Genomic DNA, 23911 nt, shown 5'->3' on the forward strand with positions numbered 1-23911 from the left:
GACAGGATCCAGGCGACAACATTTTTAACTTTTCTAATAAGAGAAAATCCCACTTCCGGTTCATTAAATTTGCTGATTTTATTGGGAGGAAAAGCCTGTTCCTCTTGTTCCTGTTGTATCCTGCTCGCGCAAATTAAGTGAGTATGTACCATTGATGTATAATACACATAGATGGGCCCTGACGTGTGATTTTGGTCGGAGATCTTGTCTTCACTAACTGAGGGGTGCGGGGGGTTTAACTAGCGGGGAAGTTGGGAAAAAATGTTTTTTTCCCTACGACGCAGCGGTACCTACCTACCTACTAAGAGAAACTGTGCATGCGCCAAAAGGGAGACCAGTATAAGACGTGAGGGCGGATCTAGTGTATTATACATCAATGGTATGTACCGTTTACCATGCACCCTTTTTTTGATCTTTCGACTTAAGATCTTTCCATTTTCGTTCTTTGCCTTCCGATATTTGCGTTTTCCGGCATTTCAAATTCCGGCCCGTGAGGTAGACCCATATTGCGTGAATGCGACAGTTGCGCTTCGACCAGATAATGCGTATTTTAAATCGACAAAATCGAGGTTTCGTATTCTCCAGTTTTCTTCTCCGAAACTGGACCAATTTGAAAAAAAAAAATCATACCTTATAATTCTGTTATTTAACTCAAGGTTGTCAATGTTTCAATAGCCAAAATTAACAAATAAATAAAATAACAACTGTTACATACAATCTTCATCTTTAATTGTAAATTGAATATATGTATACATACAGATTCAGAGTACTGGTATAAATAATTTGAAATTTATGATTGAATTCGTTTCTGTAACCTTACACTAATTATTGCTTAGTATTAGGATTATTTATAATTAAATTAATGTTGTTTCTATACACATATGTATGTACATGGTTATGGAAACACATAAATGGTTTGTCTCGTGTGATCGAAATTTCAAGAAAATTGCGCAATATTACATATACATATATACATATGGACATACAGATGGTTTGGTACAAAAATATTGTTCGTCCATTTTTGAATTTGTATCGAGGTTTAGGTTTGTAGATGCTGGAATAAAATTATGTATACCACATAAATTACCTTGAAAAGAAATACCTGAATTATTCCAGCATCTACAAATAGACATACAATATCTTATGTACTTATATACACAATGAATAAATATGTACTTATGTACACAATGAATAAATCTATATTACAATGATATGCATCTTAACCGTTTGCCCGCGGCCGTCTTCTATGGAAGCTTTGGGCGACAAGTCTGTAGCGCGGCTGTCTTCCATAGAATTTCTGAACTTTGCACGGGATTTTGAGCCTTATATGCGCCTATTTCAACTGTTTTAAGGTTCAAAATTGGTTGAATATATTACTGAGAGTTGAATGCCATCTATTCAATTTGCTTAAAATGAATATACTGTAACGGGCGATGAAAGGTGTCCACCTCCAAAAAACATTTTCTTGTTTTTCGGACTTATAAACGATTTAATTTTTTTTTTTTTTGTTTATTAAAAATGAATTTATGAAGTTTGAAAGAAATTCAAGTAGTAATGCGAAGAAATTAAAACGAAACTACAATGTTATTCAAATTATTAGGTGTCGGTGATGTATGGAAAGATTTAATAGTGTAATTAAAAATTTTTTTTTTCATAAAACTATTAATAAAAAATCTAAAAATCACATTTCATTTATTATAATAACACTTATAAATAAAATTTGTTTCAATATTTGATTGGCCCCCCCTTATTTTTTATAACAGCCTCAACTCTTCGAGACATTGATTTAATTAAATTTTGAATATATTCATCTGTGATATCGTTATCCCATATATATTTTATTTTTTCAATTAATTCTAATTTAGAGGAAGGTTTTTTATTATTAATTTTAGAACCCATTATAGCCCACAGGTTCTCTATTGGGTTCAAATCCGGACTGTTACCCGGCCATTCCAAGGGCGAAATGCCACTTTCCGCATTGAAGTTCTTTCATCTCAAATAACTTAGATAATAACTTAATGATATATTTTTATTTGTTGATTAGGATACATAGCAATAAAAAAAAAGATAACTTTCAGTTTTGGCACAATGACATGGTGCAGAATCGTCTTGAAAAATGCATTCAGATTCCCACGCATTGTGCATTTCTATTGCTGGTATCAAATGTTCTTTTAAAATTTTTTTATATGTTTCGGCGTTAACTGTCCCATCAATTATGGCCAATGGATCTACCCCATGGAAAGAAAAACATCCCCAGACCATCTGGCCCGCAGAATGTTTGACCGTAGGCTGAATACATTCGTCACTCAAACGTTCGCCCGTTCTTCGTCGAACGTAGTGGATGCCATCGGACCCAAACAAATTGAATTTGCTTTCGTCCGAGAAGATAACACGCCTCCAGTCCATTTCCGTCCAATTAATAAATTTTTTGGCCCAATTCAGTCGTTGCATTCTCATTTTCTTGGTCAAAAATGGTTTTTTCGCCGGTATCCTGGCAACTAAACCGTATTCTTTAACCCAATAGAGAACCTTTGGGCTATAATGGGTTCTAAAATTAATAATAAAAAGCCTTCCTCTAAATTAGAATTAATTGAAAAAATAAAATATATATGGGATAACGATATCACAGATGAATATATTCAAAATTTAATTAAATCAATGCCTCGAAGAGTTGAAGCTGTTATAAAAAATAAGGGGGGGCCAATCAAATATTGAAACAAATTTTATATATAAGTGTTATTATAATAAATAAAATGTGATTTTTAGATTTTTTATTAATACATCAGTTTTATGAAAAAAAAATAATTTAATTACACTACTAAATCTTTCCATACATCACCGACTCCTAATAATTTGAATAACATTTTAGTTTCGTTTTAATTTCTTCGCATTACTACTTGAATTTCTTTCAAACTTCATAAATTCAATTTTAATAAACAAAAAAAATAAATAAAATTGTTTATAAGTCCGAAAAACAAGAAAATATGAGTTTTTTCGAGGTGGACACCTTTCATCGCCCGCTACTGTATACCAGTCAAAAATTAGTTTTTTGTGGAACTATACTGAAACCTCGTTTATGTGACGTCACGTCTTCATACAATTATGAAGAATGATTATTTGACAATTAATCCAAAACTACGAGATATATTATGTATTTTATTGTTTAAAATAATACTTTATCTGTTAATTAACATATCTGGTTACTTGAGTAAATATTAAAATCTGTATTTAAGGTCGAAAACTCGATTGCCAAATTCGCGAAAAAGGTGCCGCGTACAGGGCTTGTTCGCTATATTTATTGCCGCGGGCAGAGGGTTAAAGCTTTCTTTTGGTTTTTGCACCAGTTAGTGCAAATTGGATATTATATTTTAGATTTTGTATGTGTATCGAGATGGCTTTTTCGAATAAATGATTTAAAAAAATGTGACAGTTTCATATGGTTTTTCCCCCAGTGTGAAATTTGATGTGTGAAACAAAATTATTTTTTAGAGCAAATGATTTCATACAAATGTCGCATTTGTACGGCTTTTCCTCCATGTGCAATTTCATGTGTATACTAATATACCTTTTGGCAGCGAATGATTTTAGGCAAATATTGCACTTGTACGGCTTTTCGTCAGAGTGAGATTTGACGTGTGCATTGAGTTGACCTCTTAGAACGAATGATTTCAAACAAACATCACATTTGTGAGGCTTTTCTCCCACGTGAGATCTCATATGTGTACGAATACGATTTTTTTGAGTGAATGATTTCAAACAAATATCACATTTGTAAGGTTTCTCCCCCCTGTGCAATTTCATGTGTATACCAAGATAGCTTTTCACGGCAAATGATTTTAAGCAAATATTACATTTGTACGGCTTTTCTCCAGTGTGAAGTCTTGCATGTGAATCAAGATTACTCTTTTGCACATATGATTTTAAGCAAATGTAACATTTGTATGGCTTTTCCCCCGTGTGAGATCTCATGTGTGTGCTAAGGTTACTTTTTTGAGTAAAAGATTTTAAACAAATGTTACACTTGTGTGACCTTTCCCCCGTGTGAGATGTCATGTGTGAACTAAGTTTACTTTTTAAAGAAAAAGACTTTGAACAAATGCTGCATTCGTAAGGCCTTTGTCCGCTGTGAGATTTCAGGTGTCTGTTAATACTAGTTTTTTGAGAAAATGATTTCAAGCAAATATCACATTTGTACGACTTTTCCCCAGTGTGCAATTTCACGTGTATACCAAGATAACTTTTTACAGCAAACGATTTTAAACAAATATTACACGTGTATGGCCTTTCCCCCGTGTGGGATCTCATGTGTGTATCAAGACTGTGTTTACGAACAAACGATTTTAAACAAACGCAACATTTGTATGGCTTTTCCCCCGTGTGAGATCTCATATGTATACTAAGATTACACTTTTGAGTAAATGCTTTTAAACAAATCTCACATTTGTATGATTTTAACCCAGCTTTAGATTTTATGCTCGTAACAAGATCACTTTCTTGTGAATACGATTTTAAGCTAATATTACGTGGTGTGCATACATTTTCTTCACTGTGAAACATCAAATGTCTCACAATTGCAGATTTTTGAGTAAATGATTTTAAACAAATATCACATTTGAAAATTTTCAGTACTGAAGGCTCTTCCGATGGAATCCCAACATCATCTGCTCCGCAATCACCCATAGTAACCTTTCCTACATGTATCTGTAAAATACAACGAATGTTATACAATTAATAAAATGAATATAATACGTCCACAGCGAAATTCGAAGCAATTATACCGGATATTTGATATTTTCCATTGAATAGATGTTTTGTTCGGAATCGCTTCTTTGTAAGGCACTCGATTCCCATTCATTCGCCTCGTCATTACATACGTTTTGTGGTGAATTAACATTTGATTCATCCTCCCATTTTAAATCATTCAGTAAAACTTCTTCCGTCTTCACACCAAAGCTCTCATTCCACGTCAGCTTCGACGTTTCGTTGTTCTGAAGGCAATCGTTTCGAAAACTGTCGAGCAATTCCAGATTATTGACACACGAAAGGCATATCGCATCTGGTAACCCGTCTTCTCTCTTAACCTGCAAATGAGAGGGGCAGTGATGAATAGTTGATTTTAATGGAAATAGGATAAAAGTAACTGACCAGTAGCCGACAACAAGTCCAAATGTGTTGTGCCAGTGGATGAGGATTGTCGTGGATGGAGACTGTCGGGGCAAAACAAAGACAAAGCCTGCACTCCATCGCGTTGCTCAAGTCTGCTGTCAAAACTGAACAAGTATTCTCATGCCAAAAACTGGTTCGTATCTGTCAGAATGAGGTGGAAACCCTCCCCCCCTTCTTATCAGGTAATTTTTATCGTTTTATTCAATATTTGTGGCCTGTGTGGACATACTTTTACAGTCGGTGAATATCGCAATTCGGATCAACGGAATTAATAATTTATTAATAATTTAAAATATTGTTGCGTAGGGGTGGGTGGAGGATCCAAGTAAAAGGCCAACAGTCGTTTCACAGCATTTATTGATGATTCAGGAGATACACGCAGTGTCACTGCTAAGTCCAGAATGACCTGAGATCGCTTACGTACCGCCTTATAAGGGGTAGATCTCTCAGGACGTCTAATCTGTTTACCTACTGTATAGTCACGTATTCGGATATGTTTTCCCACGGTATGAGAAGTGCAATCATTGTTTCATGCACTTAGCTTGTCGCTAATCCTTAAACCCCACTTATACCAGTCGCACGGTATGCATTTAGTTAATCCGTTAACAGATATCCGTTACAGATAATCTTTGAACGGTCACACAGTCTCTGGGATTCTATTCGCTTAATCTGCGGCGTACGTTACAATATTATAGGGCGGATTAAAGGTTTGGACCGTTTCCCAGCCTATGGAAATTCAGTTGAATTTTGAAGAGGATCTTTATTACTCGATTAATACAGGTGTATTTGTATGTACGGCGAAGTAGGTAAAGGGTTCACTGGAACGAGCTAGGTCGAGTTCCTGAAGCTCACTGGCATCTGGGGACGATGCACTGGTTTATAAAGGTGTTGCTTGAGCAACGCGTAGCTGGGCTGGTGAGATCGCGTTCTGGAAGATTCCAACGGGCTCGTGGTCTTCCTTTGTGTTCTATGTTTGATGCGTAGTTGCGTAGCTCCTTGGGATTTCCCGTGTACTTGTGATTGCGTATCTGGAGCGAGTCGAATCGCCCTTATGGGTAAGCTGGACGAAGTATTTCGGCCACGGCTGACTTTCGTGTACGAGAACAGGACGCGATGATGTCATTTGGACAGATTAAGTTCGATGAGGGAAATAGGTAATATCATCGACCTAGTTTCGTATGGTACAAGTCGTGCTATATCCCTACAATATTATTATTTTTTTAATAAATAAGTTTTTGTCGGCCTTTCATGTGAACGAACTGATATGACGCGTCCCTTTCCACGATATACGATTCCAAGGGGAGAAAGAGAGACGGAGCATGACGAGTGAGTACAGTAGAACCTCGATTATCCGCACTAATTCTAGATGAAGGTAGTCCGGATAATCGAAAAAATTACAATTGACAGGAAAAGACGTGTAGGCGGGGTACGATGTGTTGACCGTATCCCGGCCTAACGAAACACTGTTGTGTGGTTCAAAGATGGGGTCACCAATGTAGGCGGGGTAGCGATGTGTTGACAGCGCTGTTGGATGATCAGAAGGTTGCGTAGATCACGTCGGATTAGTACCAATGTAGGCGGGTTACATGTGTGTTGACCGTATCCCGGCCTAACGAAACACTGTTGTGCTGATTTTATAAAGTTTTATTGTTTGCCTATGGTTGTACAAAGGTATGGTATTTGTGGGCAAAAGTATGTCGTTCAGCGGTCTCTGGATATGGTAGAGTGTCGCTGGCTCAGCATTCAGCTATGTACGGAAGGTCTCTGGATACGGCAGTGTGTTGCTGGCTCGTCCGGCTGGTTGATCTTCCAAGTCCGCGTAGTGTAGTGGTGGCTGGTCAGGAGCTGTATGTCGACGCTTGCTGCTGTGGGTCGACTGGTCTGGTGCTGTGTGTCGACGCTTGCTGTTGTGGGTCGACTGGCGTGGTTTGGGTTGTACCTCCTTTTATAGTGTTTCTGGAATCGCCTGACCGATGGTGGTGGTTTGTTGATGCGTAAGAAAGGAATGCACTGTTGTCGAGGCGTAGAATTTTCTGGAACGCTTGATGGAAGTGGTTATTGATGCGTACGAGAGGAATTTGCTTTCGTCGAGGCGTAGTATTTTCTGGAATGCTTGATGCTGTTCCGCTCGATGTATTTTGTTGTTGCGGAATATTCTCGAAGGTTTCGATGACGATGACGACGACGAGATTCCTACATGGCTCTCCGGTGAGTGTTAGCGATGTGTGTGATTTTGTGGGAATCTTGATGTGTTGGAGTCTATTGACTCGATGGCGTCGTTGTTTGTCCGGTTGTGCTGGAGAAAGTTGTCTCAACAGCGGGTCTTGTGTTGCATGCCGATCCAAGTCTTGTTCTCTACCAGGTTGCTTATTTTGGGCGAGCTGCGTTGGTAGTGAAGGTTTGTGATGGCTTGGATGGTGCTGTTGTGCAGGCTGCTGTGTTCTGCGTGGAGTCATTCGCGTGACTGTTTTGCTGGTTGTGCTGGAGTTAGTTGTCTCGGCAGCGGGTCTTGCGTGAAGAACGTTGGTTGACGAAGTGCGTTGAGTGCTGGTCTTCGTTGGTTGTGCTGGAGTTAGTTGTCTCGGCAGCGGGTCTTGCGTGAAGAACGTTGTTTGACGAAGTGCGTTGAGTGCTGGTCTTCGTTGGTTGTGCTGGAGTTAGTTGTCTCGACAGCGGATCTTGCGTGAAGAACGTTGGTTGACGAAGTGCGTTGAGTGCTGGTCTTCGTTGGTTGTGCTGGAGTTAGTTGTCTCGGCAGCGGGTCTTGCGTGAAGAACGTTGGTTGACGAAGTGCGTTGAGTGCTGGTCTTCGTTGGTTGTGCTGGAGTTAGTTGTCTCGACAGCGGATCTTGCGTGAAGAACGTTGGTTGACGAAGTGCGTTGAGTGCTGGTCTTCGTTGGTTGTGCTGGAGTTAGTTGTCTCGACAGCGGATCTTGCGTGAAGAACGTTGGTTGACGAAGTGCGTTGAGTGCTGGTCTTCGTTGGTTGTGCTGGAGTTAGTTGTCTCGACAGCGGATCTTGCGTGAAGAACGTTGGTTGACGAAGTGCGTTGAGTGCTGGTCTTCGTTGGTTGTGCTGGAGTTAGTTGTCTCGACAGCGGATCTTGCGTGAAGAACGTTGGTTGACGAAGTGCGTTGAGTGCTGGTCTTCGTTGGTTGTGCTGGAGTTAGTTGTCTCGACAGCGGATCTTGCGTGAAGAACGTTGGTTGACGAAGTGCGTTGAGTGCTGGTCTTCGTTGGTTGTGCTGGAGTTAGTTGTCTCGACAGCGGATCTTGCGTGAAGAACGTTGGTTGACGAAGTGCATTGAGTGCTGGTCTTCGTTGGTTGTGCTGGAGTTAGTTGTCTCGACAGCGGATCTTGCGTGAAGAACGTTGGTTGACGAAGTGCGTTGAGTGCTGGTCTTCGTTGGTTGTGCTGGAGTTAGTTGTCTCGACAGCGGATCTTGCGTGAAGAACGTTGGTTGACGAAGTGCGTTGAGTGCTGGTCTTCGTTGGTTGTGCTGGAGTTAGTTGTCTCGACAGCGGATCTTGCGTGAAGAACGTTGGTTGACGAAGTGCGTTGAGTGCTGGTCTTCGTTGGTTGTGCTGGAGTTAGTTGTCTCGGCAGCGGGTCTTGCGTGAAGAACGTTGGTTGACGAAGTGCGTTGAGTGCTGGTCTTCGTTGGTTGTGCTGGAGTTAGTTGTCTCGACAGCGGATCTTGCGTGAAGAACGTTGGTTGACGAAGTGCGTTGAGTGCTGGTCTTCGTTGGTTGTGCTGGAGTTAGTTGTCTCGGCAGCGGGTCTTGCGTGAAGAACGTTGGTTGACGAAGTGCGTTGAGAGCTGGTCTTCGTTGGTTGTGCTGGAGTCGGTTGTCTCGACAGCGGGTCTCGTTTTGCGTACCAGTCCGAGTTGTTCTTTTCTACCATGTTGCTTATTCTGTCTAGGCTACGTTGATAGTCAAGGTTGGTGGTCTGGACGGTGTTGTTGTGCAGGCGTTTTGCTGATTGTGCTGGAGTTAGTTGTCTCGACAGCGGCTGTGTTGTGTTGGAGCTAGTTGGCTCAGTGGCGATTTGTTTCGCCGGTTGTGCTGGAGTGGGTTGACTCAACAGCGGGTTGTGTTGGTAGCTGGTCCATATGTACTTTCACACCATGTTACTGTTGCGGTCGTTACAATGGTAGTGAAGGTTTGTGACGGTGTGGACGGTGCTGTTGTGCAGGCGTTTTGCTGTGTGTCGACGCTTGCTGCTGTGGGTCGACTGGCGTTGTTTGACATGGTCACTAGTTGTGGGGACATGTAGCGGACTGCGTTTGAAGTCTGCGTTGAGGGTTGCGTTGTAGACTGCGTTGAAGGCTGCGGTTGCGTGAAGTCTGCGGTTGCATGAAGCTTGCGGTTGCGTGAAGCTTGTGGTTGCTCGAAGCTTGCGGTTGCGTGAAGGCTTCTGGCTGTTGCCTTGTCGTGGCGTTTGTTGGTTGCTTTGTAGGCTGCGCTGTGGGCTGCTATGTAGGCTGCGATGTGGGCTGCTATGTAGGCTGCGATGTGGGCTGCTATGTAGGCTGCGATGTGGGCTGCTATGTAGGCTGCGCTGTTGACTGCTGTCGTGGCGGCTGTTGGTTGTTGTGGAGGCTGCACTGTGGGCTGCCGTGTTGACTGCGCTGTTGACAGCTATGTAGGCTGCGCTGTTGACTGCTGTCGTGGCGGCTGTTGGTTGTTGTGGAGGCTGCACTGTGGGCTGCCGTGTTGACTGCGCTGTTGACAGCTATGAAGGCTGCGATGTAGGCTGCTATGTAGGCTGCGCTGTGGGCTGCGATGTTGACTGCGCTGTTGACTGCTATGAAGGCTGCGTAGTTCAAAGATGGGGTCACCAATGTAGGCGGGGTACGATGTGTTGACCGTATCCCGGCCTAACGAAACACTGTTGTGTGGTTCAAAGATGGGGTCACCAATGTAGGCGGGGTAGCGATGTGTTGACAGCGCTGTTGGATGATCAGAAGGTTGCGTAGATCACGTCGGATTAGTACCAATGTAGGCGGGTTACATGTGTGTTGACCGTATCCCGGCCTAACGAAACACTGTTGTGCTGATTTTATAAAGTTTTATTGTTTGCCTATGGTTGTACAAAGGTATGGTATTTGTGGGCAAAAGTATGTCGTTCAGCGGTCTCTGGATATGGTAGAGTGTCGCTGGCTCAGCATTCAGCTATGTACGGAAGGTCTCTGGATACGGCAGTGTGTTGCTGGCTCGTCCGGCTGGTTGATCTTCCAAGTCCGCGTAGTGTAGTGGTGGCTGGTCAGGAGCTGTATGTCGACGCTTGCTGCTGTGGGTCGACTGGTCTGGTGCTGTGTGTCGACGCTTGCTGTTGTGGGTCGACTGGCGTGGTTTGGGTTGTACCTCCTTTTATAGTGTTTCTGGAATCGCCTGACCGATGGTGGTGGTTTGTTGATGCGTAAGAAAGGAATGCACTGTTGTCGAGGCGTAGAATTTTCTGGAACGCTTGATGGAAGTGGTTATTGATGCGTACGAGAGGAATTTGCTTTCGTCGAGGCGTAGTATTTTCTGGAATGCTTGATGCTGTTCCGCTCGATGTATTTTGTTGTTGCGGAATATTCTCGAAGGTTTCGATGACGATGACGACGACGAGATTCCTACAGACGTGTGTGTACATTCGATCGATTGAATCTTTCGCGCAGTGCTTTTAGTTTGTTTTCAAATGGACACACTTTTGTCTATTTTAAATGTTATATTTCAGTTTTATCAATTGGATAAATTATGTGAGGGATTGTTTTCTTCAGTAAACGTATACACCTGGTTGAGATAGTCTCATCGCGGGTCAATTCTCGGTTGACTTTTTTCTTTGATTTTTCAATACGTGACAAAAAAACTCTATCTTCGAAAACAAAAAATTACTGTGCAGTGTAGTGTTTGGAAAAATAGTTTTACTTAAAAATATTTTTCGCACACTTCACATCCTATTCTCAATGTTATCAACACTGTAATAGTTATACATAATTACAACGTTTTTTATTCCATAAAAAATGGCAAAGTTTCAAAGCGATCGGAGGAGTTTTAGGAGGTTTGTCCAAAACAATCGCAAAGTGAAAATAATATAACCTCATAATTTTAAAATGTTATAATTGTATAGGGGATGTACGAATGAGACGGCTGGCATGTTGATGCACGTGCTTTTATTATGGAAGCCAGAGACGGAGTGCCGCAGCGACTCTGAACACGGGCGAGTTGGTCCCAACTCGCAGGAAGGTGACCGAACCCGACCATTTCATATAGCGAGCCGCCACAATTAGAATGGAAATATTTTTTTCAAAGGCTCTGAACTATTTAAAGACTGTCACCAATATTTACAAACATTTATCTAAAATTTTATCATCTTAGATGGAGTCTTATTTTCAATTTTTTATGGGGACACGGTCAAGTAGGCGACGGGTCGTTCCGGGCGACGCGACGTGTGGGCACCGCGTTATTTGGGCGATGTGACTACTGGGCGACAGCCAACTGGGCGATAGTCTACTGGGCGGCAGCCTATTGGTGAAGTGGACGCCAAGCTTGCGTAAACTCTGCGTTTGCAAGAAATAGCCGTGACCATAGGAATTCCCGATGCACTGACAAATATTCTACCTAAATACACTGTAAAGCTTTACACTGCTTTATTTTAAACATATTAAGTCATTAAGTGGGATCCAAATGGGATTTTAGTTATTGGTTTTCATTTTTATTGAATAATTTTTTGGGAAAAATGCATGTGTCCCTGGAGTTCTTTTTCCAAGTAGAAAAACTAAAAAACTGAAGAGAAAACGAAATACCTACATCGTGGCGTAAGAATTTCCGTAAATTTAGAATATGTGAATTATTGTAAAAAAAGAAAGTTTAATATTTATTTCCTTCAACTTTTCCTTAGACAACTGTAAAGAAATAATGAGTATGACACCCCGAAGACTTTGATGCTTGGAATAACATTGCTATTTTATAGGTTTTATGAGGTGGAATTAAATAAGAATAAAAATATACAACCTTTTTTGTTTGAATTTTATTTATTTACAATATAACGAAAAGAAAAATTCAAACAGATTTTAATACATACAAATTAAATATATTTGCACAAATCGGTAAATACATAATTAGATAAAATCATAAACATTGAAAAAAAAAACAAATATATTTCAATATTCACTTTTTATCAAAAAAATAAACTGTTTAAAAAAATTGTGCACGCAGGCTGCGCCTTCAAGTATTTAAATATATTGTCATATGTAAATAACATGTACAGCACTGGTCGCCAGGGGAGCCTTATTTATTTGGGCGTAGTTCATTTTTCCAGGATTTGGCCTATTTTTACAAGGTTTATATTAAGTTTACTTCGCTAATTTTCTTTAGATGTAGTTTGCAGAGGGTTTCAATATAAAATAAATCAATAACAATGTAAATATATTCGTGTTAAATATTTTAGATATGATCTGTCGTTTCTTTTTTCTCTCTGTCGGGGAGGTTTATACCTACCTTTGTAATTAGGGTTGGACTTTAATTTAATGACATTGGTCTGACCGTCCGCAATAAACATTATTTTCTGTTTTTAACCATTCGGCTTCTTTAAGAGTGTAGGAATCTCGTCGTCGTCATCGTCATCGAAACCTTCGAGAATATTCCGCAACAACAAACTACATTCCCGAAACCCAGACGACATGCACCTGCAGTCGTTATATTAAACTCAGGCGGAACGCCCCTACCAGTCGAGTGGAACCAAAACGGTCGAAACACGCCGCCACCATTAAAATACATCGAGCGGAAAGGCGCCAAGCATTCCAGAAAATTCGACGCCTCGACGAAAACAAAATTCCTCTCGTACGCGTCAATAACCACTTCCATCAAGCATTCCAGAAAATTCGACGCCTCGACGAAAACAAAATTCCTCTCGTACGCGTCAATAACCACTTCCACCAAGCATTCCAGAAACACTATAAAAGGAGGTACAACCCAAACAACGCCAGTCGACCCACAACAGCAAGCGTCGACACACAGCACCAGACCAGTCGACCCACAACAGCAAGCGTCGACACACAGCACCAGACGAGTCGACCCAGAGCAGCAAGCGTCGACACACAGCAGCAGACCAGTCAACATACAGCTCCTGACCAGCCACCACTACACTACGCGGACTTGGAAGATCAACCAGCCGGACGAGCCAGCAACACACTGCCGTATCCAGAGACCTTCCGTACATAGCTGAATGCTGAGCCAGCGACACTCTACCATATCCAGAGACCGCTGAACGACATACTTTTGCCCACAAATACCATACCTTTGTACAACCATAGGCAAACAATAAAACTTTATAAAACTAGCACAACAGTGTTTCGTTAGGCCGGGATACGGTCAACACACATGTAACCCGCCTACATTGGTACTACTCCGACGTGATCTACGCAACCTTCTGATCATCCAACAGCGCTGTCAACACATCGCTACCCCGCCTACATTGGTGACCCCATCTTTGAACCACACAACAGTGTTTCGTTAGGCCGGGATACGGTCAACACATCGTACCCCGCCTACAAGAGTATTATTTTTAAATAAAATGAATATCCTTGCTGGCAGCTAAATAATATCTCGATGAGAGAAAAAAGTATTTAGGCGACAGTAAATTCATACAAAAATAGTCTCAATGAACAGGCAGAACAGGTATTAAAATACTAAAAGTATTCATTGCAGTTATTTCCTTTCAAAAGATGCGAGAATAATATCAATTTCTTGACTAATATTCGTCCTTAATTAGTCGAAAAAAAAGGTTCACCCCAATATATAAACTACGCCTGAAAACAGCTCACTTGGCGAACACTGATGTACATTAATCAATGTTTTACTTTATCTACATATATACGTAGTAACAATAGATGAAGTTTTGTGACCATGCGAAAATTCGAACTCGAGATTTTGACTGATTCGAACTCGGAATCGATTACTGATCACATTTCCATGATCTAGAAAAAAATGTGTGTGTGTGTGTGTCTGTGTATTTTGGAGATTTTTTGAACACCGTTAGTCCTATCAAACTGAAACTAAGTATCGGTGACTGAAATTGTTATCGACACGACGTAATTTTTTTTCAAATTTTTAAGTTGACCGGAAATGGTACCTCCCCTTATAGGTATCCCCTTTTTTTTAAGTTTTTGAATTCAATTATTTCCCAAACAGCTAACTGAATCGGACTGAAATTTTTTTACATGGAATAGAAATAATAATTTTTATAACTTTATATTTTTTAAATATTTTTATGTGAACCGGAAGTAGTACGTTTACTCTAGAGAATCGAGATTTTTTATGTTTTTCTCAGAAACCTTTTGGTTTATTGAACTGAAATTTCAATTTCAAGTTTATTGAACTGAGGACGCGCTCCAGGCATTAGGTATACGGCCATCTCTTTCTCAGCCCGTCTGTTCACCAAGATCTCGTTTACTGACGCGGCGCTCTAGCCATTACGTATGCGGCCATCTCTTTCACAGACCGTTCGTTCACCCATATTTTCGTTCGCGGAACTCGAATAATTTTTATCGGCTTTTCCCATAATTAAAGTATTACATCGTTTACGATTCGCAGAAGCAATTCTCGAAAAAATTAGCTTTTTAAAGGTAACCACTAACATCTCCCGTTCTATGGTTATTGTTGAAAATTATGCTTTTTAAATAATTATTTAATAACGAGTCCATAATGTTATGATGCGTTTAGGTGTATAAAAATATAGACATTTTCATCACATTAATAACTCTATGATAGTTTTATTAAATGGTAAAAGATGAGGACGAATTTTTCAAATAGTTAACCTTTGGGAGATTTGTAGAGACTAAATTTTAATGCGAATTAAAAATTTACATCTTAGCTAAAACACAATTTTTTTTTCTTCAATATTTGACATTCGTTATAAAGATCTCTTTTGAAAGCGCTTATTTTGTACATTATATAAATATAGTATATTATTCAGTTTCGAATTTGAAATTTTCATACACACATAGCAGGTAGCAAAACGTAACCATTTTTTTTACCCCATACTCTTTTTTTTCCTTCATCTATTGTTACTACGCACATAGATAAAGTAATAAAAAGAAATGTTGATTCATTCCAAATATTTGAAAATACATATATAATTTGATAGTGTATTAGAATAGTTAAAAAATGTTTACGATTTTGCCGCAATATGTTTGCTTTGGTAATCTAAGAACCTGTTACGATAAAAATAAATTAATCCGTGTAAGTATCGACAGAATTATTAGGGGCTTATTTCGTTTTACAATCATTCAAAAACGTTACTTGTAATGAATCATCTTTACATCTTTATCCACATTAACGGACAATCAGCTGTCATCTGCTCATTAATAATATTTTGTACGTACATATGTATGTATACGAGTTTTTTTAATAATTTGGCATTAATACATATGTTTAATTTTATTATTACATAAGAGAGATGTGTGATGTATTAAATGAAGAATTAACCAGTACAAAAAAATGGTTATGTGTAAATAAAATCAAAATTAGTATTAGTGAAGCCGAAATGATTATTTTATTTAGGTACTGAATAGTTCTGCTTTATCCAGTCTTATTTCTTACTGCTGCAATCGTTAATTGGAATCATCAGTGTATGTATGGAAAGGTGATAGAAGTTTTCTGAATTACAGAAAAGCAAAAAAAAAATCGGCTGGGTTTAAAAATTTATATTCATATTAGATAAATGAGTGTCAAATAAAAAAAAAAAATTTCACAAAATTTTATTTTGAAAAACAAAGGTTTACATACATACTACATATTATACAAATTGTTATAAACACAAATTGTTACATAAGTACGTATAAAAAACCATAAATTGTTATATAGGTACATAAAAAAACATGAATTGTTAAATTCATATAAGAAAACATTAATTGTTACATAAGAACATACAAAAAAGCATAAATTGTTATAAGCATATAATAAGAGGTAAGTAAAAAAGCATAAATTCGTATTTTGAAACAAATTACATCGGAAATATAATATGAGCTGGAGCTTCCACTCAAATTGTTCTAATGTATGGGCGCCAAATTTCCCAACTTGTTAATTTCAGGGAATTCAAGTTGAAAGTGATAAAATTTAAAATTTATAGGTACATAAAAAAAAATCAAAAATTATGTACCAGCTCTCTTAAATATGTTTTTATATCTTGCCTTTGCGGCCAAGCTGCCGTTTTATTAAATATTCTTTCCGCAGTGATAACATACGCGGGTCGCTGTTTTTTATGTATGGCTCCTGAATTCAGTTCTGCTATCATTTTATCACTTTCAACTTGTATTCCCTGCAATCCCTTTAAAAATTGGGCGCCCATACATTGGGACAATTTTGAGTGGTAGCCCTCTGCTTCATTATCGGTTTTTTCATAATGTGCCAATGTACGGCTTTGCACATTCCATATCTCGATTGGAACTATACGGGGCTCATATCTGATCCCTCCTATACATTTTCCTATGTAATTTATTTCAAAATACGAAATAAAATGAAATTTTTTCCTGTGTATCTTCTGCTTGCTCCAATTTCCACGGCTGTAAATGTTGGAGCAAAGGCCAATGCAGCGATCATTTTAAAATTAAGCGAGTTCTCTAAATTTCGGCTGTAAAATGTGGAGAGCCCCAGATCTCTAATTTTTCTTCACATTGATTGGTTTAGGTGAAAAAAGCAGCACATTGACATTCGGCCACTGTCTTTGCACCGCGTTTATCCCCGCCTTTTCAAAGTTCAACATCACCCGATCGGGCTGCCACCCCGGCAATAAGATATTTATTTGAGCAAACGCTTTTCTATAAGTCTCTGACAACTTATTTGGCAGCAAAATGTATAGTAGCGGGACTGCCTTCCCGGTTTTTGATCTGGGTCCTCCAATCGCGTCCTGTGAATAGTATAAAGTTGTAAAAATAGATTGGGAACTGACTTAAACGTCCCATCCATGAGTATAGATTGGCATGTGAGTAAAAATTGTAAATTTGTGTCACTTCCAAATATTAAAAACCTTTCGTTTCCGCCATTCGCCGAACCGGAATCGAACAGTAGAAATTTTATACCTTCAAATCCCCATGTTTGTTTTCAAAAATGTATATTTGAAAAAAATTAAATCCTTGTAATTTATGGCCTTGTGCTTTTCACAAAAGCCGATATAAGCATCTGTGTCGTCGACCATCGATATTTAGCGATTACTGAAAGAAAGTTCCAACACGTGCAGTTAGCAAACATTTTTAAATAAAATAATACAACTATTATACAATATTACTCGAACCACATCGAGTTAGAGGTGGACCTCGAAATTCCAAGGATTGCTTCAAAACAATCAAAACGGGCAAATTATTCATGCACCACGCCAGAGGAATACTACCGAAAAAGTATTTTTATTCGGATGCTGGATGAGATAATTTCAGACATAAAATCACATTTTAACGAGGACACAATAAATGCTTTTATGTTACACATTTTATTACCAACAAATTTTATAAACGCTGATGATGATTTAAAATTGACATTATCTAAATTATGGATAAAATACATATCATTTCTGACTGGATTGGATAGGGGTTTGAATTCTCAATCAAGTTTTATGTCTGAAGTTGAAATATGGAATTGAAAATGTATTCGAGAAAATAATATTGTAAATAATAATGCAAATAGTTTAATAGAAATTTTAGAACAGGTTCTTGGATTACCAAACAAAAATAATGCAGCAAAATCGTAAACATTTTTTAACTATTCTAATACACTATCAAATAATATATGTATTTTCAAATATTTGGAATGAATCAACATTTATTTTTATTACTTAATCTATGTATGTAGTAACAATAGATGAAGGAAAAAAAGAGTATGGGGTAAAAAAAAATGGTTACGTTTTGCTACCTGCTATGTGTGTATGAAAATTTCAAATTCGAAACTGAATAATATACTATATTTATATAATGTACAAAATTAGCGATTTCAAAAGAGATCTTTATTACGAATGTCAAATATTGAAAAAGCATTTATCAATTTAGAATTTTATCAGCATTTGTATAAATCATATTAATAAAAAAAATTAAGCGCATGCAGTAGTGCAAAAATCTTACTTTGTGATAAATATTTTGTGAGAAATATATTGATACAAAATCAGCACGTGCTATGCAACATTTCGTTGATTTCTAAATTATTAAGGTTTATGAAATATAAGGCGAATAAAATTACCTGTTTTGACGAAAAACATTTCTATTTTTGTGGCTTTACCCCAATATGAATACCCAAATGTGTTCTGAGGTTTGATTTTCTAAAGAATGATTTTGAACAAATATTACACTTGTGTGGTTTTACCCCGCTATGAATATTGATATGATCCAAAAGAAATTGTTTTGTAGTATATGTTTTTGAACAAATGTAACATTTGTGTGGCTTTACCACAGTATGAATACCCATATGTTCAGTAAGTCTTGATTTTTTAACGAACGATTTTAAACAAATTTCACATTTGTGCAGCTTTTCCTTAGCATGAATATCCACGTGTGACTTTACCCCACTATGAGTAATGATATGTGCACTGAGATATCGCTTCATAGTATATGCTTTTGAACAAATGTAACATTTGTATCGCTTTAACCCAATATGAGTACCTATATGTTCATTGAGTTCACTTTTTCTAAGGAAATTTTATTCAAAAACATTTCTATTTTTGTGGCTTTACCCCAATATGAATACCCAAATGTGTTCTGAGGTTTGATTTTCTAAAGAATGATTTTGAACAAATATTACACTTGTGTGGTTTTACCCCGCTATGAATATTGATATGATCCAAAAGAGATTGTTTTGTAGTATATGTTTTTGAACAAATGTAACATTTGTGTGGCTTTACCCCAGTATGAATACCCATATGTTCACTAAGTCTTGATTTTTTAACGAACGATTTTGAACAAATGTCACATTTGTGCGGCTTTTCCTTAGCATGAATATCCACGTGTGACTTTACCCCACTATGAGTAATGATATGTGCACTGAGATATCGTTTCATAGTATATGCTTTTGAACAAATGTAACATTTGTATTGCTTTAACCCAATATGAGTACCTATATGTTCATTGAGTTCACTTTTTCTAAGGAATGATTTAAAACAAATTTCGCATTTGTGCGGCTTTTCCTTAGCATGAATATCCACGTGTGACTTTACCCCACTATGAGTAATGATATGTGCACTGAGATATCGTTTCATAGTATATGCTTTTGAACAAATGTAACATTTGTATCGCTTTAACCCAATATGAGTACCTATATGTGCATTGAGTTCACTTTTTCTAAGGAATGATTTAAAACAAATTTCGCATTTGTGCGACTTTACCCCAGTATGAATGCCCATATGTGCATTGAGTCCTCTTTTGCTACTGAATAATTTTGAACAAATGTCACATTTGTGTGGCTTTACCTCAGTATGAACAGCCAAATGTATTTTGAGGTAACATTTTCTTTGAAATGATTTTAAACAAATTTCACATTTGTGTGGCTTTACCCCACTATGAGTACCAATATGTGAAATGAGGTTTGATTTTGTAAAGAATGATTTCGAACAAATGTCACATTTGTATGGTTTTACTCCACTATGAAAGCCCATGTGTCCACGGAGTTGAGATTCTAAATTGAATGACTTTGAACAAATGTCACACTTGTGTGCCTTTACCCCACTATGAACACTCATATGTGCATTGACATCAGATTTTCTAAGGAATGATTTTAAACAAATGCTACATTTGTGTGGCTTTAACCCACTATGAATATCCATGTGTACACGGAGTCTACATTTTGCAAGGAATGATTTGAAGCAAACGTCACATTTGTGTGGCTTTAACCCACTATGAATATTCATGTGTACACGGAGTCTACATTTTGAAGGGAATGATTTGAAGCAAACGTCACATTTGTGTGGCTTTAACCCACTATGAACATCCATGTGTATACGGAGTCTAGGTTTTGAAGGGAATGATTTGAAGCAAACGTCACACTTGTGTGGTTTTACCCCGCTATGAATATTGATATGATCAAAAAGAGATTGTTTTGTAGTATATGTTTTTGAACAAATGTCACATTTGTGTGGCTTTACCCCAGTATGAATACCCATATGTTCACTGAGTCTTGATTTTTTAAAGAACGATTTTGAACAAATGTTACATTTGTGTGGCTTTACCCCAATATGAATAACCATATGTTCACTAAGTCTTGATCTTTTAAAGAACGATTTTGAACAAATGTCACATTTGAGCGGCTTTTCCTCACTATGAATAACCAAATGTGCATTGAGGTGACATTTTCTTTGGAATGATTTTAAACAAATTTCACATTTGTGTGGCTTTACCCCACTATGATCCCTCGTGCGTACACTTAGACTATCTTTCCTGTTAAATGATTTTGAAAAAATATCACAATCATGCAGCTCTCTTCGCGTATCCCAGTTTTCCTGTGGCACAAGATCCAAAGCTTTTCGAATTGGTAATTCTTCTGTTAACATGTGTCTATTGGTATCTATTATTACTGCCATATTATCACCCGAAGTAATTTTTTTTCCACGGGTCTAAAAAATAAACCAAACGTTATTCAATTTAACATTTTTATAGTGTGATTAGATGTCATTTTACGTGTGAATTTATATTTTTGATTAACTGAATGCTTCGCTTAGATTCGATTTAAGGCACCCGAGTTCTATTTACTTACCTCGTCATCGTCTGGTGAACTGGAAATGTTGGGTAAATGTAAATCAGCACCCAGCTCATCTTCCCATATCAAATCTTCCAGCAAAACTTCCTGCGGCTCGATTTTCAAACACTTGTCTAATTCCACCCTCGACGTTGAGTCATTCTGAAAACAAGCGTTTCGAAAGCTGTCGAGCAATTCCAGATTGTTGACACAAGAGAGGCATATCATATCTGGCAGACGGTCACCTTTCCAAACCTGCAAATGAGAAAGGTGTTGACGATTACGAGGACTAGCGAATTAACAATAGCGATGGTTCAAGTGTAACTAGCCCGCAGCTGACAGCAGGTCCAAATACGTTGCGCCAATCCCGGTGGATGAGGGTCATCATGGATGGAGACGAAGGACCCTGCTGGAGCAGAGCAGAGACAAAGTCTGCACTCCATTACTACTTGGGCAGCACAATTTTCAACAATAGCTATATGTAGAACGAAGATTCTTTAACCCTTGATATTGATTCAAGAAATGGTTATTTTCAAGAATTGCCTTTGCGAATCGTACACAATGATTCGATAACGACTCTCCAGTGTTCGCTTAAGAGCTCTGTGAACGGGTGCAGGTAAATTGGTCGAATGCAATACACCTAAATCAATTCACCTAATGCAATTCCATTAATGACGCTTTTACCGAAAATATATTGACCTAATGGTAAATTCGTCTAATATCTTTATACCGAATGACACATTCACCTAATTTCGAGTTTCAAACCAATAGTAGTAAATTTTATTATTTAGTAATTTTTCGACGCGATATCAATAGATGGCGTAGTAACATAGACAGATAAATGTTATAACATTTCTTTGCAAATAGCCCTTAAACTCTATATACACCATATTGCGCCCGACAGAAGATTTAAAAAGGATTTCCCACCTAATGGCGAGTGAACTAAATTAAGGACATTGAAAAAATTAATTACTTTTGTAGCTTTGTATTACCTTTTGCTATATATACTATACTATATTATATAGCAAACATTGTACATATTTACAATAAAATTTATGATAAAACAAAGTAATAAAAAGGAATCAAAAAAGATATACAGATTTTTTTTATTGTACATATATTAAAATTGGCTTTCCAATCATCAATATTAAAAGAAGGTGAGAAGAAAACGCATGTATAATAGACAGACTAGTACAATTTCTACGATTGATACAATTTCCATAATAAATAATTAATAATTTTAAATATACGTAATAAATATAAATTATGATGAATACATTGTAGGAATCTCGTCGTCGTCATCGTCATCGAAACCTTCGAGAATATTCCGCAACAACAAAATACATCGAGCGGAACAGCGCCAAGCATTCCAGAAAATACTACGCCTCGACGAAAGCAAATTCCTCTCGTACGCATCAACAACTAAATGCTCGTACGACCACTTCCATCAAGCATTCCAGAAAATTCTACGCCTCGACAAAAGTGCATTCCTCTCGTACGCATCAACAACTAAATGCTCGTACGCATCAATAACCACTTCCATCAAGCGTTCCAGAAAATTCTACGCCTCGACAAAAGTACATTCCTTTCTTACGCATCAACAAACCACCACCATCGGTCAGGCGATTCCAGAAACACTATAAAAGGAGGTACAACCCAAACAACGCCAGTCGACCCACAGCAGCAAGCGTCGACATACAGCTCCTGACCAGCCACCACTACACTACGCGGACTTGGAAGATCAACCAGCCGGACGAGCCAGCAACACACTGCCGTATCCAGAGACCTTCCGAACATAGCCGAACAACGAGCCAGCAACACACTGCCGCATCCAGAGACCTTCTGAACATAGCTGAATGCCGAGCCAGCGACACTCTACCATATCCAGAGACCGCTGAACGACATACTTTTGCCCACAAATACCATACCTGTGTACAACCATAGGCAAACAATAAAACTTTATAAAACTAACACAACAGTGTTTCGTTAGGCCGGGATACGGTCAACACATCGCTACCCCGCCTACAACATAACAAATATAAATCAGTTAGTAATTTATACTACATATGTATTGTAGATTGCAAAACACAATTAAATATAAACAATAATAACAAGACAAGAAACAAGCAATACAATAAATAATAAATAATTTATTAATCAATTTACAGAAATAAACCAATTTATAATAAACATTTTCATGTAATAAAAACTCATGAGTGGTATTACAGATGGTCAACTTATTACAGACAACACAGAACACATATATTCTTTTCAATATATGAATAATCAATATGTAAAACAACTAACGTTAAAGAAAATTGACTATTGTATTAAGTCATGTAATAAAAATACTCTTGTGTGAAGCTATAGAAGTTTTTTACAAAAAATTTGATACGTATATAAACGAAAAGACGTTTGCTAATTTCAATGACCATCTCTTCTCCACCGATCATGGTATTTGGTTATTCTATTAGCGACACCACACAGACCCTATGTAAATAATGATTTCAATCAATAACTGTAGCTTGTGACATGTCTAATTGTTTCGCACAAAATTTAATGCTTATCAGCTCATTCACACAGCGATAAATAAAATTTAACATTGGAAAGAGTTTAAAAATTTGAAGCCACATATTTTTTCGAATTCCTTTTTTAGTTCAGAATTTAATATCACATTTATAATTGGGTTTCAAGCGTGGAGCTAGGATTCTAAACGTACATTAAATCCAAATTTCAGTTCTAAATATACTAGAACGAAAAATTTAAAAATAGCATAGTATAAGTAATATTTATCAATAAATTATGGAATTATTTACACAGTTTCATTATGATTTTATTGATGTGAATAATTTATCTCCTGAGTGATATCACATTCATAATAATATGACATCATCAGTGATTATAATTACTCGTAGCTAATAATGATAGAGTATGAATTAAAATATGAATAGAATGAAAAATCAGTCCCACCGTATCTAAAGTGGGAGGTATAATTAATTCAACATTCCTAAAAAATGGGAAAATTAATTCTGGGTCCTATGACAA

General features: G+C 37.7%; 5 protein-coding genes and 1 long non-coding RNA gene across 9 annotated transcripts in view; 2 read left to right on the top strand and 4 right to left on the bottom strand.

Moving 5' to 3' along the window:
- LOC143913042 (uncharacterized) overlaps positions 1-23911 on the bottom strand; it is a 253269-nt gene that overhangs the window by 107550 nt on the left and 121808 nt on the right. Inside the window, exon 2 of the mRNA XM_077432555.1 lies at positions 13712-14024. The gene's annotated coding sequence lies outside the window, so the exon portion shown is untranslated. The remainder of the gene's footprint in view (positions 1-13711; positions 14025-23911) is intronic.
- The window catches only part of LOC143912989 (dipeptidyl peptidase 9), a 557546-nt gene that overhangs the window by 68192 nt on the left and 465443 nt on the right, over positions 1-23911 (top strand). The window lies entirely within an intron of this gene.
- LOC143913008 (uncharacterized) lies at positions 2777-5317 on the bottom strand. Its single transcript, XM_077432503.1, has 3 exons — positions 5146-5317; positions 4779-5081; positions 2777-4701 (listed from the first exon to the last, which is right to left on the bottom strand). The coding sequence occupies exons 1-3, from the start codon at positions 5242-5244 to the stop codon at positions 3433-3435; spliced, it is 1671 nt and encodes a 556-aa protein (XP_077288629.1). The 5' UTR covers positions 5245-5317; the 3' UTR covers positions 2777-3432.
- Positions 13228-23911, bottom strand: part of LOC143913038 (uncharacterized) — a 139747-nt gene continuing 129063 nt past the window's right edge. For both annotated transcript variants that reach the window (XM_077432550.1, XM_077432549.1), the window contains exon 3: positions 13228-13404. The gene's annotated coding sequence lies outside the window, so the exon portion shown is untranslated. The remainder of the gene's footprint in view (positions 13405-23911) is intronic.
- Positions 15851-21470, bottom strand: LOC143912991 (uncharacterized). 3 transcript variants are annotated; one of them, XR_013260679.1, is made up of 5 exons: positions 21196-21470; positions 20885-21121; positions 20597-20744; positions 17187-17370; positions 15902-17066 (listed from the first exon to the last, which is right to left on the bottom strand). XR_013260679.1 is itself a non-coding variant. In XM_077432479.1 (3 exons), the coding sequence occupies exons 1-3, from the start codon at positions 21307-21309 to the stop codon at positions 18855-18857; spliced, it is 2241 nt and encodes a 746-aa protein (XP_077288605.1). In that variant the 5' UTR covers positions 21310-21470; the 3' UTR covers positions 15909-18854. The 3 variants fall into 3 exon arrangements, 1 of the variants encoding a protein (XP_077288605.1); XR_013260678.1 differs by lacking the exon at positions 17187-17370 and having other exon boundaries at positions 15851-16209; positions 18062-20744; XM_077432479.1 differs by having other exon boundaries at positions 15909-20744.
- On the top strand, positions 21071-23670 carry LOC143913046 (uncharacterized). The gene is made up of 2 exons (XR_013260684.1): positions 21071-21482; positions 22151-23670. It is a non-coding gene; the product is annotated as an uncharacterized LOC143913046 (long non-coding RNA).

Source organism: Arctopsyche grandis, chromosome 6 (genome assembly GCF_051622035.1).
Source record: "Arctopsyche grandis isolate Sample6627 chromosome 6, ASM5162203v2, whole genome shotgun sequence".
NCBI lineage: Eukaryota > Metazoa > Arthropoda > Insecta > Trichoptera > Hydropsychidae > Arctopsyche > Arctopsyche grandis.

Coding starts and splice junctions, on each gene's coding strand:
- LOC143913008 (XM_077432503.1), bottom strand. CDS start 5,244: ATGGAGTGCAGGCTTTGTCTTTGTTTTGCCCCGACAGTCTCCATCCAC. Junction 5,082..5,145: donor GGACTTGTTGTCGGCTACTG/GTCAGTTACTTT, acceptor TCTCATTTGCAG/GTTAAGAGAGAAGACGGGTT. Junction 4,702..4,778: donor TGGAAAATATCAAATATCCG/GTATAATTGCTT, acceptor TGTATTTTACAG/ATACATGTAGGAAAGGTTAC.
- LOC143912991 (XM_077432479.1), bottom strand. CDS start 21,309: ATGGAGTGCAGACTTTGTCTCTGCTCTGCTCCAGCAGGGTCCTTCGTC. Junction 21,122..21,195: donor GGACCTGCTGTCAGCTGCGG/GCTAGTTACACT, acceptor TCTCATTTGCAG/GTTTGGAAAGGTGACCGTCT. Junction 20,745..20,884: donor GTTCACCAGACGATGACGAG/GTAAGTAAATAG, acceptor TTTATTTTTTAG/ACCCGTGGAAAAAAAATTAC.